General features: G+C 30.7%; 1 protein-coding gene across 3 annotated transcripts in view; it reads right to left on the bottom strand.

Moving 5' to 3' along the window:
• Positions 1-18,787, bottom strand: part of LOC145261046 (carnitine O-palmitoyltransferase 1, liver isoform-like) — a 200,153-nt gene that overhangs the window by 107,822 nt on the left and 73,544 nt on the right. For all 3 annotated transcript variants that reach the window (XM_080119203.1, XM_080119205.1, XM_080119204.1), the window contains exon 3: positions 16,523-16,645. In XM_080119203.1, coding sequence (XP_079975329.1) covers positions 16,523-16,645 — 123 coding nt within the window. The remainder of the gene's footprint in view (positions 1-16,522; positions 16,646-18,787) is intronic.

Here is an 18,787-nt window from a genome sequence, read left to right as displayed (position 1 = left end):
TGTTAATTTTTATAAAACCTTCGATTACAAAATGACATTGATTAAATACAAAAATAAAAAAAAAATAAAAAGAAGGAAATTTCTGTTTCTGCGATTTTTAAACACATTTTTCTAAATGGTCACAGTTCTGCCTGGAATCTGATCTCCAACCAAAAAAAAAAAACAAAAAAAGAAATCAAAAAACATTCTGCCGACACTTGACACTCTTCTCCCCCCCCCTCCCCAAAAAAACTCCTTTGAAGTGATCACAGATCAATAACAACTGAAATGAATTTCTTCTTTCAGACAACATGAATCGGAATAAATACATACTAGACACTGCCAAGTCTGCTGCAAGGAAGCTATCGTCCTAAAAAAAAAACAAAACTTTTTACACCTGTCAGAATCTTATATCTCTACAAAGTCACCATTCACCGATGCATGGAGAATTGTGAGCACATTTGGCATTAAGCTCGCCTCATTTAACCTAATAGGCCCTGCACAGTCTGTCAAGCTCAAGCAGCTGTCCCATCGCTACAGTCATATTTTTGTTCTTACAAACACGTCCACGAACTTGTTACACTTGTGTCTGTGGCTTGAAAAAATATTAAGATGGTTGCCAAATAACTTTTATCAAATGCAAGAACTTGTATATTATTTTTGAGTTTTGGAACGTTTAAGTGTTTTTCTTTTTTTTTTTTGCTTTTATAGAGGTTTTTTTTATTATTTTTTTTTACTTGGGAATAACCAGTTATCAAGGCCCGAAGGCCACTCAAGGATACGGGTTAACAAATGTAAAGTGGTAGTTTAGTAATCGTTAATGGTGTAAATTGGGTAGAATTTAATTATTTATGGGAACGGCTCAACAAGAATTTGTTTACATTGGATTTGAAGGCTACCCTGTTGTATTCAACTGAGAAACAGGCCAATGAAACAGTGTTCTACAAACGGGCAGTTCTGGGAAAGAAGCTTTGTTCATAGAATCTGCATTTAGATTTAGGCATGGATAGAGAGAGGGGAAAAATGTATATAGTGGTTGTAGCTAGTCGAGTGTTTTTGTGAAAGTTTGGCAAAGGGGGAATCATAGATTGGCATTCAGTCAAGCACTTGCCATGAAATGATGTTCTACTGTTGCCTTTAAAGGCTTGTAAACCTGACGGACTCAACACGGCATCTTATTTTACTTGATGTGAAGCCTCGATATCATATGTTCAACAACAGACAAATTTTACAAATCTATCTATCTATCTATCTATCTAACTATCTATCTATAAAAGTGGACGTGTCTGTGTGCCTGTTTGTCTGTGTCTGTCTGTGTGTCTGTGTACATTTCCCTACACAATAACTTTGTCAATTTTTAGTCTACAGACTCGAAATTTGATATAGAGGGTACTGAGATTTGGGAAAATCGATGGGATCGGTTTTCGGCCAGAAATTTGGGTGTTAAGGGGTCAAAGTTCAACGAGTTGACCTTTGAGAACTCTACCAAACTCCTCTGACAATTTTCTGTCTAAACACTTAAAATTTTAGATATAGGTTCCTTGGACATGGATCTAACTTAATAACTTGATTTGAGCCCAAAACAATAAATGTTAAGGGGTCATAATAGGGGTCAAAGTTAAAAAAATTGACCGTTTATTTTGCTTTATTTTTTTTTTGCTCACCATACACCACCAAATGCCCGGGCAATGCCGGGTACCCATGCTAGTATACTAGTATATCTATAAAAGTGAACGTGTCTGTGTACATTACCCTAAGCAATAACTCTGTCAATTTTTAGTCTACAGGCTCGAAATTTTATATACAGGGTACTGAGATTTGAGAAAATCTTTGGGGTCGGTTTCGGCCAGAAATTTGGCTGTTAAGGGGTCAAAGTTCAACGATTTGACCTTTGAGAACTCTACCAAACTTCTCCGCCAATTTTCTGTCTAAACACTTGAAATTTTAGATATAGGTTCCTTGGACATGGATCTAACTTAATAACTCGATTTGAGCCCAAAATGATATATTTCAAGGGGTCATAATAGGCTGAAATGCTAGTTAAAAATAAAAATGAAAAAAACACAAGTAATAACTAATCGATAGAAAATTTACTCAGGGAAGATCAGTGACAGTTATTTCTGCTTATATATAAAACGCACTTTACGTGTGCGTGTGTGTGTGTATGTGTGTGTGCCTGCGTGTGTATCTGCATGTGTGAGTTCATTTCCTATGGACTGCACAACAGCTCGGCTTTTTTTTTTTTTTTACATTACAAACAAATGTACTATATGCGTCTGGGAGTGTTCTTAGATAGGTTTTGTATGGGAATGCTTTTGATAAATATTGAAAATTGATAATCAAAAAAAATCTGCTTAAAGAAGCAACAGTCTGATTTTGACCAAAGTTAACACCCTTATACAGCCTAACATCACAAGTGCATTTGAAAAGGTTTATTACCGCACAAGTAAAAGGGCCTCGCTTATAAAATCAACAGTAGGTTCTTTGATATAACAGGGGGGGGGGCGATCGATCGTAATGATTGCATTTGATTAAAGCACAATTGAACCATAATACTTGATTTTATCGGAATTGGAACAATTTTGGAATCGTCCCATCACTAATATATTTAATTACTATAATTATTAAATATCTACAGAGACTAGTCTTTCATCCTTTCGGGAATCACCAGTGATTCTATAGATTCGAATTCAGCAACAGAAGCCAACTCTGGCTCCATTAGCAATGACCCAATCAATTCGGCCACCGTTAACTGCGAGAAATACTGTTGAAATTTAAACATTTATTTTAAAATGTTTTTAACGTCTGTCAGAGTGATCTAATCATTATATGATGATCTGCACATATATATATATATATAGTGTTGGGACGATTAATTGAGGATCAGAAAAATTAGAACTTTTTGAGGTATCGGAATCGGAAAAATTGGAGCCTAATTTCCGATTCCAAAACGATTCTTTTAATTTTTTCTTGATGAAATGAAATGAACACAAAATCATTTTTTTAGGAGAAGTTTTCATTACCAATATGAGAGCAAGGACCCCAAAATGAGTTATAAATCCCATTCCCAGATTTAACATTGATTCTCAGTCTCATTCATTTCTTTTATTGGTGCACTTGTCAGTTAATGACAGAGTAGACCCAGGAAAGTAGGAAAAAGTATAAATACATGCAGTGTAGAATGGTGTCGTAAGAGGTCTTACGTAAGAGGGGGTAAAATTTGAGCTACTTCCTCTGTAGGCTATGATGATGATGAAGATGGTGCTCCTAGGAATAAATGTAATATTTTAATATTACGGAATAATGTGTCTGTAATGGCTAATAGCATGAACATAATACATTTTTAAGCGCCATCTGTTGGTGTAAACCTACGGTATTTTGGTGCAGAGGGGAAAAACTGTGCACCTTTTATTATATACAAGATTACTGGAAACATCTCTGATTTATTTCTTTTATTCGTCAATTATTGTAAACAAAGTAAACATTTCAGAGTTAACTTGCCTATTCACTTTGTAAACCTGTTCACTGTTCACTAAATATCTCAGCAAGTTCACTCCTGATTATTAAAAGATTTAAAATGCTCTGGAAGTTCATTAGCGCCGTCTGGACACCGTCATTGTCTGTGATCGGCTTCTGAAATAATTTCTGATTCTAAAACGATTCTTTTAATTTTTCTTGATGAAATGAAACGAACATTTATTTAGGAGAAGTTGTTCATTACCAATATGAGAGCAAGGGCCACGAAATGGGTTATAAATTCCATTCCCAGATTTAACATTGATTCTCAGAGTCTAATTAATTTCTTTTATTGGTACATTACTGTAAACATCCCTTTGTAAACCTTTTCGCGTATATTCGCTAAATGTTTCAAGCAGTTCACATTTGATATTAAAAGATTTAAAATGCTCTGGACAAAGTTTTTCAATTTCGGTGGCGCCATCTGGACCCTGTCGTTGTCTGCCGTGGACACAAGTGAAAAATAGATTAAAAAATCTTAAAGCAGAAACAATATGTACACTTAATCTTAGACCTTTACCCCTAAAGAAGAATGAGATTCGGACATTTATTACTATAGTTGCAGTAACAAATGCCCGAATCTCATTAAAAAAAAAAAAGATGAAAAACAAGTCTGCAACAAAAGAATTGTTACCAAAGGCAAGATTCTTCTATCTACCCGGATAAGTTTATTTGTGTTTAAACTTATTTGAAAGCATGTTTCTAGTTAAAAAAACCCCAAAAAACTTGGGGGTTCATTTTGTTGAATTAGAATAAAAAATGGCTGTCCATAAACCCTTCAGAAGGACGCTGGAAAAACGTTCAAAATCGAAAATGAAACAAACGCTGGTAAAAACACATCAAATATACGTAAACAATCGAGCGAAAATGTTTTACGAGTATTTTGTTTCGATTTTTGAGCGATTAGACAAGATTTTCAAAGTTAGAATAGTCCGCAAATGATTACCATTTTACGTTAAATTTATGTGCGAAACTGCTTCCCTATTTTAAATTCTAAAATAATTGTATTTTTTTTTTCTTTTCGTCACGTAATCATCTAATATATATATATATATAAATATATATATATATATATATATATATATATATATATATATATATATATATATATATATATATACTCTCATTTGTGGGGGAGTGATTTAACTAAAGTTGTTGTTATTCTCCTCCTCCTCATTCTTCTTCTTGTATCATGGCATCTTCATGCCGTAAATGAAATCCTGGTTAGTGTTTACCGATGTATTGGAAAATTCAAAATGGCGCGCGACTCTCTCTTTAACACGGTAAGTTTGGGAAAAGGTGTTATAAATAAAAAAACTAGACAAAATACTGTTAGAAACTCGCTCAATATATGTTACTGTGACATAGGTTGACATACTCGGTGAGTTTTTAATAGTATTTTATCTAGTTTTGTATTTATAACACCTTTTCCCAAACTTACCATGTTAAAGAGAGAGTTTGAATTTTCCAATACATCGGTAAACATTGTATGTTTTTCGAGCTGAATAAACATGTTACATTGAATAAAAACACAAAAAATATATCCAGTTTGGTAGAAAAGTAACTTATCTTGCCTTTGATAACATTTATTTGTTATATATTTGTTTTTTGACAACTTTTTTGAATCTATGTGTACAGTAATACAAACCCAACTCTTGACATCCAAGGTTTTGATTGGATATGACATAAAGGTCTACTTCACAATAGCTAGAAATGTCAATTATTAAATCCTTTCTCTCTGATAAACTTATAAGAGTAGTCGTTGATGGGAAGAAATCAGAAGCTCATGTTATCAATACTGGCCTCCTCTTAATCGTCATCAATGATCTCCCAAATCACATTCTTAGATTATTCGTAGACATTTATGCAGATGACACCACAATCTATGGCAAAACTTCAAAGGCCAGCAATGGCCAAGAACTTTCTGATTCTCTCTCTTCTGATCTTGAGCACATTGTGCAATGGGGGAAAAGGTGGCTGGTTAATTTTAATGCATCTAAAACCAAGCTTCCCTCTTTTCATCATAATCGCTCCGACTCCCATCTGGCCCCAATTGAAATGAATGGCGCTCGTCTTGGGGAAGCACTGTGTCTTGACAAGCTTCTGAGACTGACCTTCATTCTTTATCTGAGATGGAACACATGCATCAAATCTGTTGCCTAGATTGCTGGAAAAATGGTTAGATCATTCTACTGCTCCAGTAGGTATCTCACTGAAGATGCAATTCTCTACCTGTGTAAGAACCAAATAGTCCTAAAATGGAATACTGTTACCACATCTGGGCAGGAGCTGCTCGGCACAACCTATTCTGCCTTAATAGTTCAAAACCTAGTAAGCGATGCATTTTTCTGTTCCCCACAATTTCTTTCCCCACAAAAGAGACGTTGCGAGCCTGTCACTGTTATTTTCATAGCAAATGCTAATCTGAGCTCCAATCTATGGTTCCCCTCTTGCCAAACTTGCACAAAAAAAACACTCGACTAGCTGCAACTACTATCAACAATTTTCTCCATTCTCTGTGTCTAATTCTAAATGCAGATTCCATGAACAAAGCTTCTTTCCTAGAACTTCCCGCATGTGGACCACTGTTCCACTGGCTTGCTTCCTGGCTGACTACAATACGACAGCCTTCAAGTCCAATGTAAACAAGTTCTTGTTGAGCCGTCCCCATAAATAATCAAATTCTACCCAATTTACACCATTAACGAGTACTAAACTACCACCTTACATTCATTAACGCCTCGAGTGGCCTTCAAGCCTTGATAAGTGGTGACTATGTTGTAAAAAAACAGGCATTAACAACGACCAAATGCAAATGAGATTTATTTTAAAAGAAAAACAAATCTTGTATCACAATTTTCAATCAATTACAAAGAAAACATTACAGAAATTATTTAGAAATATTTACTCTTGTAATTACCCCCCCCCTTCTCAAGTGTATTTTTACGATTTGTAAAATATATGCGGATATTACACGAAGGGGTGGGGGTTTACAGTCACTTGAACATCTTTTAAAAGCATAGAATTTTTTTTAGTAAATATTAAGAAATTTTAAAAGAATCGAAATCGGTACTTATATCGGAATCGGGAATTTAGAACAGAATCGGTAATTGTGTCGGAATCAGGAAAAATTTTTGAACCGACTTATCACTAACATACGTGTGTGTGTGTGTGTGTGTGTGTGTGTGTGTGTGTGTGTGTGTGTGAGCTGCTTGGCAATGCAGGCCTGAAATCCCGTGGATACTTATTTTGAAAGGCTCAGAAAGAAAGACGTCAGGTGATGGAAGGGAAGAACAGTTAAATTGAAATAAAGATTTATTTGGGAGAGGGATGGTGGGGTCGCCTAAAGGAAATGTGTGTGTGTGTGTGTGTGTGTGTGTGTGTGTGTGTGCGCGCATGCGCCTGTGTTATTATCTTCCTTGCCGCCATCTTGCTAAAAGCCAAGAAATACTGCGAACAGGAAATGCGCGTGAAGGTGTGTAGGAGCGGGGAATTTAGCGGTCGTTCCTTGGTGAAAACTGTCTGAGAGACACTTAACGCCTCTGCGGTTGTTGCCACCGCCGCCACCACCGCCGCCGCCGAGACAGGCGCCGGGTATAATTGGTGCAGACAGAGAACGGAATCTTAACAGAAAAAAAAAATATGAAGACATGGCATGCAGGAGCGATTCCACCAGGAAGAAGACAAAACGTAGCAGAGACAAAACTAACGTGACAGCGTCGAATAATGCATTAAAAGTCCGTAATTAACGACCCTGGTGTCTAACTCTGTCCCGTGGGGAGGCATAGTAAATAGGTACAATGCCTCCCCACCGGACAGAGTTAGACAGTAGGGTCGTTTTTTAATGTGGAGGAAAGGAACAAAAATAAAAATTGTCTCAGTCGTGAAGGATTTCTCCTCGACTGACAGAGAACAAGAAGTTGAAGAGTATATCTGAAGAACAGATGCTACACTTTGATCTTAGTCCGTAACTATTATTACTGCCAGACATAAATTATGTTATAGGAAATACGGTTCTTGTCGAGAATTTCCCCTCTATTAATAAATAAATAAAGAAAAGAAAAATCGGTATTTTTTTTTTTTACGAAAGAACTCAGCGTAGTATAAACACCTTCAACCTCCCCATATTAAGAACGGCTTTCGAGAGTGGGGTGTGTTTATTCCGAAAGCCGTTCTTAACAAGGTGAGGTTGGGGGGGGGGGGTTCTGGGTACTCTCGTAAAAAAAAAAAAAATACCGAAAAATCTGTATGATGTACATACCCGTGACGAAACGAAAATATCTTATTCCAAAAATCACATAAATTTGTCAAATCGCAGCAGCACTAGCAGACCAGGCAAATATATAAATAAACATTAAAATTTAAAACTAATGCTTTATCTACGGCTTATACCCATCCTTGGACGGGTATTCTACTAGTTAACTGTATTACTAAAGCTAGCAATAATATTTTATTTGCATCTAAAAACAGTTTATCTGTTTATTCTATATTTATTTATTTACATTAATTTAGAAATTATGTAAAAGGGGTTTGTATTACTGTACACATAGATTCGAAAAAGTTGTCAAAAAACAAATATATAACAAAGAAATATTATCAAATGCAAGATAAGTTACTTTTCTACCAAACTGGATACATTTTGTTTTTGTTTTTATTCAATGTAACATGTTTATTCAGCTCGAAAAACATGCAGTGTTTACCGATGTATTGGAAAATTCAAAATGGCGCCCGACGCTCTCTTTAACATGGTAAGTTTGGGAAAAGGTGTTATAAATAATAAACTAGACAAAATACTATTAAAAAAACACCGAATATATGTCAACTTATGTCACGGTAACATATAATGAGCGAATTTCTAACAGTATTTTGTCTAGTTTATTATTTATAACATCTTTTCCTGGACTTACCGTGTTAAAGTGAGTGTCGGGCGCCATTTTGAATTTTCCAATACATCGGTAAACACTGTATGCTTTTCGAGCTGAATAAGCATGTTACAGTGAATAAAAACACGAAGATTAGGTAGAAAAGTAACTTATCTTACCTTTGATAACATTTATTTGTTATATATTTGTTTTTTGACAACTTTTTCGAATCTATGTGTACAGTAATACAAACTCTGTAAAAGTCACTTTGTATGCATGTGTGTGTGTGTGTGTACGTGTAAGAGAGTTCCTTCCTCATAGGTTCCGAAACGGCTGAGCCTATCTTTTGTAAATTTCACACAAAGGTAATTTATACGTCTGGCAGTGTTCTTAGATATGCTTTGTACAGAAGTTCATCCGATAAGTATCGAAAATCGAAAAAAATCCGATCTTAAAAATAGTTTCTTTCTTATAGATAAAAATACTTTTTACAGAGGAATATTCAACGTTATACTGGCCAAGGTTACACTGGTTTAACGTAAAATATTCTCCTAATAAAATTCTTCTTTTTTTATCTACAAGAAAAGAAAGTCTATTTTTAAGATCGTCAAGCCCAAATATCAGCTGACGTCATATTGTAAACAAACACAGACAGAATTTGATGAACGACATTATCATTATTCTTTTTTCATTTTTTATATTTTGTGCAAATTATTCCTCGGCCAGCTAATTTATAATTTTTTTTATTACTTCTAAAATTTTAATGTTTAAAATGTTTAATATTTCTAAAAAATTTTATTATTTTAAAATTTTCAATATTTAAAATTTTTAATATTTCAAAATTTTGAATACTATAAATTTTTTAATATTTCAAAATGTATATTTAAAATATTTTAATATTTAAAATTTTTTAATATTTCCAAATTTTTAATATTTAAAATTTTTTAATATTTAAAAAAATTTTAATATTTAAAATTTTTTTAATATTTAAATTTTTTTAAAATTTTAAATCGTTTAATATTTTAAAATTTTTAATATTTTAAAATTTTTAATATTTTAAAAGTTTTAATACTTTAATTTCTTTAATATTTAAAATTTTTTAATATTTAAAAAATTTTTAATATTTAAAAATATTTAAATTTTTTTAATATTTAAAATTTTTTAATATTTAAAATTTTTTAGTATTTAACATTTTTTAATATTTAAAATTTGTAACATTTAAAAATTTTTAATATTTAAAATTGTTTAATATTTTTTTTCATTTTATTATTAAATTTTATTTTAATTCTGAGTTTTCTGTATTACTTGGATTCATCAGACTACTGTTCTCATCTTGAGCGTGATTTTTACAACGTTTCGGTCGATGTAACCTCCGACCTTCTTCAGGTGTATCTTGTCGAACTCGGAAATTTGGACGGAATTACGAGCAGAACCCTTTATTTACTTCACGGGGGCAGTATGCTCTTGTTCCATCAGTCATGACTGGATAGAGATCCTAAGTAATTTACAAATGTAATTTGAAAAAAAAAAAAAAAAATGAGGCCTCACCATCTGATATAGTTTAAGGTCATATCCACGTGGACCTAAAGTGTGTAAAAGGTCACACATGCACCCAAAGTCAAATCGATATATATGTAAAGTGTCGGAGTTTGTGTTTTATTTCGTTTTTACCCTTGTGCACCCGTACACTCCCCCTTGACGGATGGCAATGTGAGAGACTATGATGATATTTTTTTTTTTTTAGAGGCACTACTGATCAAGGCCCAGAGGCCACTCGACGATAAGGGTTAATCTGTGTACATTAGTCAATGGAATTATAGCAATCTTGGAAATTTTGTAAGTTGGATTACTTAGGGTAACGGTTCATCAAGAATTTGTTTACGTCGGACTTGAAGACAATCATATTGTAGTCAGCTGGAAAGCAAGTTCCACAAGTGCGCAGTTCTAAGAAAGAAACTTTGTTCATGGAATCTATGTTTAGGTTTAGGCACAGATAAAGAGTGCGGGCAATTATTGATAGTGGTCTTGGCTAGACGAGTGTTTTTCATGAAAGTTTGGCGAGGGGGAGACCATAGATTGAAGCTCAGATGAGCACTTGCCATGAAAATAACGATAAAGCAGAGTACATGCTCGCATCTACATCTATTTTGTCACTACTACTTTTATGATATGGTTGTAAAAGCTAACATGATGTAGAACAGATTTACAACATCCGACGACGTTGGGGTATTTTTACACTTGTGGACCCATACACTCCCCTTGATGGCTGATGTTTGCATCCAAACAGCAGCAGCTTCTCTTAAAGTCTTCCTCGTCCTGGTGGGGATGATAGAAATATAGTAGTGACAAAGTAGATGTAAATGTGGACTTTAGCGTTTAGAGGATCGATGGTGTCACACACACTCCCAGAATGAAACTGATATTAGCAGAATGTTTCGGAGTTTGTGTTTTAGCCAGATTGAGAAAAGAAGACAAAGGAGATTGTTGGTGATTGCTGTCGAGTGGGATGTCGGTAAATACTAGTGATGAGACGATTCCAATATTTTTCCCAAATTCCGATGCAATTACCGATTCCGTAGTAAATTCCTGATTCTGATTCTTTATAAATCTCTAAATATTTAACTATATGGTTGCATTTTTCCCCAGTTATCGTAAAATCACATGTAAAATGTGCGGAGATTTTTTTCAAACGTTAAAAAAGCATACTTGTAGGAAATGATTTATGGATTTCAGTTTTTCTAGTTGTTTAAAATCAATAAATAGTTTAAAATCAATAAATAGTTTAAAATTAATAAATAGTTTAAAATCAATAAATACTTTAAAATTAATAAATAGTTTAAAATCAATAGTTTAAAATCAATAAATAGTTTAAAATTAATAAATAGTTTAAAATCAATAGTTTAAAATCAATAAATAGTGTAAAATCAATAAATAGTTTAAAATCAATAGTTTAAAATCAATAAATAGTTTAAAATCAATAGTTTAAAATCAATAAATAGTTTAAAATCAATAAATAGTTTAAAATCAATAGTTTAAAATCAATAAATAGTTTAAAATCAATAAATAGTTTAAAATCAATAAATAGTTTAAAATCAATAAATAGTTTAAAATCAATAAAAAGTTTAAAATCAATAGTTTAAAATCAATAAATAGTTAAAAATCAATAGTTTAAAATCAATAAATAGTTTAAAATCAATAAATAGTGTAAAATCAATAAATAGTTTAAAATCAATAAATAGTTTAAAATCAATAAATAGTTTAAAATCAATAGTTTAAAATCAATAAATAGTTAAAAATCAATAAATAGTTTAAAATCAATAAATAGTGTAAAATCAATAAATAGTGTAAAATCAATAAATAGTTTAAAATCAATAAATAGTTTAAAATCAATAAATAGTTTAAAATCAATAGTTTAAAATTAATAGTTTAAAATCAATAAATTGTTTAAAATCAATAAATAGTTTAAAATCAATAAATAGTTTAAAATAAATAGTTTAAAATCAATAAATAGTTTAAAATTAATAAATAGTTTAAAATCAATAAATAGTTTAAAATCAATAGTTTAAAATCAATAAATAGTTTAAGATCAATAAATAGTTTAAAATCAATAAATAGTTTAAAATCAATAAATAGTTTAAAATCAATAGTTTAAAATCAATAAATAGTTTAAAATCAATAATTAGTTTAAAATCAATAAATAGTTTAAAATCAATAGTTTAAAATCAATAAATAGTTTAAGATCAATAAATAGTTTAAGATCAATAAATAGTTTAAAATCAATAAATAGTTTAAAATCAATAAATAGTTTAAAATCAATAAATAGTTTAAAATCAATAGTTTAAAATCAATAAATAGTTTAAAATCAATAAATAGTTTAAAATCAATAAATAGTTTAAAATCAATGAATAGTTTAAAATCAATAAATAGTTTAAAATCAATAGTTTAAAATCAATAAATAGTTTAAAATCAATAAATAGTTTAAAATCAATAAATAGTTTAAAATCAATAAATAGTTTAAAATCAATAGTTTAAAATAAATAAATAGTTTAAAATAAATAAATAATTTAAAATCAATAAATAGTTTAAAATCAATAGTTTAAAATCAATAAATAGTTTAAAATGAAAAAATAGTTTAAAATCAATAAATAGTTTAAAATCAATAGTTTAAAATCAATAAATAGTTTAAAATCAATAGTTTAAAATCAATAAATAGTTTAAAATCAATAGTTTAAAATCAATAAATAGTTTAAAATCAATGAATAGTTTAAAATCAATAAATAGTTTAAAATCAATAGTTTAAAATCAATAAATATTTAAAATCAATAAATAGTTTAAAATCAATAAATAGTTTAAAATCAATAAATAGTTTAAAATCAATAAATATTTAAAATCAATAAATAGTTTAAAATCAATAAATAGTTTAAAATCAATAAATAGTTTAAAATCAATAAATATTTAAAATCAATATATAGTTTAAAATCAATAAATAGTTTAAAATCAATAGTTTAAAATCAATAAATATTGAAAATCAATAAATATTTAAAATCAATAAATATTTAAAATCAATAGTTTAAAATCAATAAATAGTTTAAAATCAATAAATAGTTTAAAATCAATAGTTTAAAATCAATAAATATTTAAAATCAATAAATAGTTTAAAATCAATAAATAGTTTAAAATCAATCAATAGTTTAAAATCAATAAATAGTTTAAAATCAATAAATAGTTTAAAATCAATAAATAGTTTAAAATCAATAGTTTAAAATCAATAAATAGTTTAAAATCAATAAATAGTTTAAAATTAATAAATAGTTTAAAATCAATAGTTTAAAATCAATAAATATTAAAAATCAATAAATAGTTTAAAATCAATAAATAGTTTAAAATCAATAAATAGTTTAAAATCAATAGTTTAAAATAAAAAAATAGTTTAAAATAAATAAATAATTTAAAATCAATAAATAGTTTAAAATCAATAAATAGTTTAAAATCAATAAATAGTTTAAAATGAAAAAATAGTTTAAAATCAATAAATAGTTTAAAATCAATAGTTTAAAATCAATAAATAGTTTAAAATCAATAGTTTAAAATCAATAAATAGTTTAAAATCAATAGTTTAAAATCAATAAATAGTTTAAAATCAATGAATAGTTTAAAATCAATAAATAGTTTAAAATCAATAGTTTAAAATCAATAGTTTAAAATCAATAAATAGTTTTAAATCAATAAATAGTTTAAAATCAATAGTTTAAAATCAATAAATATTTAAAATCAATAAATAGTTTAAAATCAATAAATAGTTTAAAATCAATAAATAGTTTAAAATCAATAGTTTAAAATCAATAAATAGTTTAAAATCAATGAATAGTTTTAAATCAATAAATAGTTTTAAATCAATAAATAGTTTAAAATCAATAGTTTAAAATCAATAAATATTTAAAATCAATAAATAGTTTAAAATCAATAAATATTTAAAATCAATAAATAGTTTAAAATCAATAAATATTTATTTTTTTATTATTACTACGAACGGTGGAAGATTTTATTTTAAACAAAACCAAATGAAAAAGAAAATAAAGGAATCGTTTTTGGCATTGGAAAATAGGCTTAAATTTCTCAGATTTCGATACCCTCAAAAGTTCTGATTTTTCTGATTCTCAATTCCAATTAATCGAACGTGGTCCGATGGTAAGAGCTGCCTACTGTTAATGCGACGGTTGTAGGTTCGATCCACGGCTGGGGAAAGGTGTATGTCTAGCCGCACTGATGAGCTGTGATACAACGAAACAGTACTGTGGGTGGATGACAAAAAGTATATATATATATATATATATATCGTTGAGCACTTTCCGTTGAATTAAAAAGTCGGTCAATTTAGCTCTTATGCGTAGATCATCGTATAACGATTTGATCACTGTCTGTCTGACGTAATGAACATTTAAATTAAAATGTTTAAAATTCAATGCTATTTCACACGGTTAATAGTAGCCGAATGGATACGGCCTCCGCTAATCGAGCCAGAGATGTCTCGTGTCGCGGGGTTCGAATCGTTCGACTGGTGTTAATCGTGACACCCTGCACTGAAGAATCCCGAAAGGATGAAACACTAGTGTCTGTAGGTATTTAATTATTATAGTAAAAAAATAATTATATATATATATATACTTCAGAATAATCTAATGCAATAAATCTACTGGTATGCAAATCCAGTGATTATCGGTCTTACAAAATATTATTGGTTGTAATATTTTATAAAGACAATCTCAGCTAAATAAAAATTGCTCAATATATCAGATAGAGCAAATAAATCATAATTTAGTAATTTAAATTTTATGACGTGAAATGGTTAAATTTAAAATCTAGAATTCTTGCATATAATAAAAATTCTAGATTTGAAAGTTAACCGTTTTACATCATAAAATTTAATTACTAAATTATGATATATATATATATATATATATGTATATATATTCCTGTTAATTTTTTTTTTTTTTACATGGGTGTCACCACTTATCAAGGCCCAGAGGCCACTCGAGGATAAGGGTAAATAGGTATACATTAGTCATTGTGATTTTAGCATAGTAAACAGTGTGAATTTTGTAACTTGGATTACTTAGGGGGACGATTCAATTAGAACTTGTTCACATTGGACTTTTTCTTTTTTTTTTTTTTTTTCATAGGCACCAACACATTATCAAGGCCAAGAGGCCACTCAAGGATAAGGGTTAAAGAGTTTACAGTAGAAATTGGACAATATAATAATCATTAGTAATGAAAATTTGATAAATTTGATAACTTATATGGAACGGCTCATCAAGAACTTATTTACGTTAGACTTGAAGACAACCATATTGTAGTCAGCCGGAAAGCAGGAAAACGGAATTTCACCACTTTTGCACTATCATAAATCCTGCCGCCACATCAAAGCAAGTCTATTTTTAAAGTATAAATATAAAACCATAACTCTGTAAATACCAATTTTAAGTCATCTCTCTTTGGCTTAAAATTCATTGGTATATGAAAATTTACTGAATTATACGAACCAAGTAAAATTCAGTATATTACAAACAAGTCTATATATATATATATATAAATCTAAAAATTCTGTATATATAATATCTAAAAATTCATCCCCGTACGATTGCTCTTGCTCCCGTCTCTTTTTCAGATTTTATTATTAAGGAAAACAAATTACTAAAAAGAAAAATCCCTCAATTCCAATTTTGATGAGTGACGGCGAAACATGTCAATTGACTCGTTTTGATTTTTTTTTTTAACCCCTACTTTTATTTTTTAGTTGCTATCCATTTTCCTTTTCTCCTCGGTCTTTTATTTTCTTTGTTTTTTAATATAAAATGAATTCTGAAGGAATACCGCTTCCCTTCATGATTGCCTTAATAAAGTTTTGTACCCTAAAGAAAATCATTATATATATATATATATATATATATATATATATATATATATATATATAGTCATCCACATACTGTTTCGCAGTTTCACAGCTCATCAGTGCGGCTAGACAAGCAACTTGCTCGAGCCAGGATCGAAATCCGATCACCCAAAAGATAGTTGGAACTTCTAACCATTGCATTATACGGCTGCTGCTATGCAGGCAGTGAATTAACAATGTTTTGACATATATATATATATATATGACAGTGCAAAAGTGTGTGATTGGACAATTCCAATATTTTTTCCGATTCCGATACAATTACCGATTCTGATTCCAATTCTTCATAAATCCCTATACCATAAAAACATGCGTTAAATGCGCAGACATTTTCTCAAACATTGCAGGAAATAATTTATGGATTTTTGCTTTACTGGTAGTTTAAAATTAATAAATAGTTTAAAATCAATAAATAGTTTAAAATCAATAAATATTTATTTGTTTATTATTACTACCAACTGTGGAAGATTTTGTTTTAAACAAAATCCAATTAAAAAAAAAGATAATCCAATCACTTTTTAGCATCGTAAAATAAGCACAAATTTTTCCGATTCCAATACTGATTCCGATACTGATTCCGATACTGATTCCGATACCAGAAGAAGTTCCGATTTTTCCGATTCGGATTAATTGTCCCAACATTAGTTAATACGTGATCATTACGGTTTTTTTTTTGGGGGGGGGGGTAATGTATAGATAAAGTTGTACTTACACATCCATCCTCTGTATGAAAGGAGCAACCGGAGAAGATAACGACGGACATAAAGTAGGGCGATGAAGAAAATCAAACCAAAAAATATGGACACAAGGATTTCGGAAAGTCCGTACGGCAGGTCTGGGTGAAAATAAAAAAAATAAAACAAATATTAAAAAAAGAGAGAGAGAGAGAAAACAAAAAAGATCTGTAATAATCCGGTAGATTTTGTTTTATTTTTTTTATAATCAGCCACCATTTTTCGAGGCCAAAAAGCTACTCGATGATAAAGGTTAATAAAATGGATGGATCGCCAGTTGGATGATGAAGAATATTATGAAAGGATTGAAAGCGATTAATTAGAATGAAATACTCATTAAAAAGATACACATCATACAAAATAGACACAGTGACGGCCATTTCCTGGCTTTTCTTAGACGGCCAAAAAAAAACGTCAGAGTAGCTGAAACAATAATGTAACTTAACAGAAAGATACGGTAATAAAAAATAAAACGCATATTTGCTCTACAACAGTATTGAGCACTTTTTTCAGTTTTTATTAATTACCATCTCCACTATATATATATATATATATATATATATATATATATATATATATATATACTAAAAGGGAGATCCGACATTGCCTGGAACTGAATGTGTGTGTTTTTTTACATAGGAATCATCACTTATCAAGGCCCAAAGGCCACTCGAGGATAAGAGTTAATACGTGTATAGTACTCAATGGGATAATGTAGTAATTGTTAGTAGTGGAAATTTTGTAAATTGGATTACTTAAGGGGACTGCTCATCAGGAACTTGTTTACGTTGGACTTGAAGATAACCAAATTGTAGTCAGTTGGAAAGCAGGAAAACGGAAGAGAGTTCCACAAGCGTGCAGTTCTAAGAAAGAAGCTTTGTTCATGGAATCTACGCTTAGGTTTAGGCACAGATAAAGAGTGGGGCAAATTATTGATAGTGGTTTCAGTGAGACGAGTGTTTTTCATGAAAATTTGTTGAGGAGGGACCATAGATCGAAGCTCAGACGAGCACTTGCCATGAAAATAACGATAAAGCAGAGACAGGCTCGCAACATCTCTTCTGTGGGAAAGAGGTTGCAGGGGCGAGAAAAGAGCATCCACCACTAGGCTACAAAGTCTATTTTGAACTCTGTCAAGGCAGGATAAGGTTTTTCTAGCAGTTCCTGCCCAGAGTTAATTGACTTTCTATTGACTCCAAAACAGGTGGGCTGATTTTTTAAAAGATTTCACACAAATGTCTTTTATGTAAAAAAAAAATTTTATGTTAAAAAAAAAGAAAAAAAGAAGAAAATCTGTCCAACCCTTTTGGAGTCAATAATAAGTCAATTAATTCTCTCTCTCTCTCTCTCTCTCTCTCTCTCTCTCTCTCTCTCTCTCTCTCTCTCTCTCTCTCACACACACACACACACACGCGCACGCGCGACAATATTTCAATCAAATTGATTGCCTGCTCCTGTCAGCAACTCATCATGATGCAACTTTATATGCCTCTCGGCAACGACTTAGTCCATAATACATTGCACTACAAAGAACCTATACTGTTAAATTATTTTTATATATATACTAGCGAGGAGTACCCGGCGTTGCCCGGGTCTTTGGAGGTGTGTAGGAGGGTTAAAAAAAAAGTAAGTATGAGGATCGAACCTGAACCCTTAAGGCAAAGTTGTGAAAAAAAAAAAAGTATGACGTTAACGATTGCCCCACCGTGACATGCTTACGGAAACACGTTTGAATTTATTTAATTACTTGGATTTAGCAGGTGCACGTTTTAATGAGTTAATGAGGTCAAGTTTGACTGAGGGATTTCATTTACTGCTGAACGCTTCCCCCCTCCCCCCAAGATGTTATAGGAAAAAGACTAACCCACATGCGGCGAGCGACAAATATTGAATATTTATCTTCCCGAAATCGAACAAATTAAGTAGACAGGCGAGCTTCGTTGTTAACTGTGAGATATTACGATTTATATGTGATATAAAAAGTTTTAAAAAGTTGTTAGGCGACCGACCGCTTCTCTGAAAGAAGCCTTTTGTAGACACACAGAAAAAGCGAACACATACATACATTTTCGCTTTTATATTTATAGATAACCAACCTGAGTGCCTGGCGTTGCCCAGGTGTTTGGAGGTATGTGTTGAGCAAAAACAAACAAAAAAAAAAGTTGTAGTTGGCAGGCAGGCTCGAACCAGTGACGCAAAGGCGGAAGAGAAAGTATAGGTGTGTATAAGGATGTTGGTTGAGC

Source organism: Euprymna scolopes, chromosome 37 (genome assembly GCF_053919585.1).
Source record: "Euprymna scolopes isolate OS-2025 chromosome 37, ASM5391958v1, whole genome shotgun sequence".
Taxonomy (NCBI): Eukaryota; Metazoa; Mollusca; class Cephalopoda; order Sepiida; family Sepiolidae; genus Euprymna; species Euprymna scolopes.
This window is presented reverse-complemented; position numbering and strand designations above follow the sequence as displayed.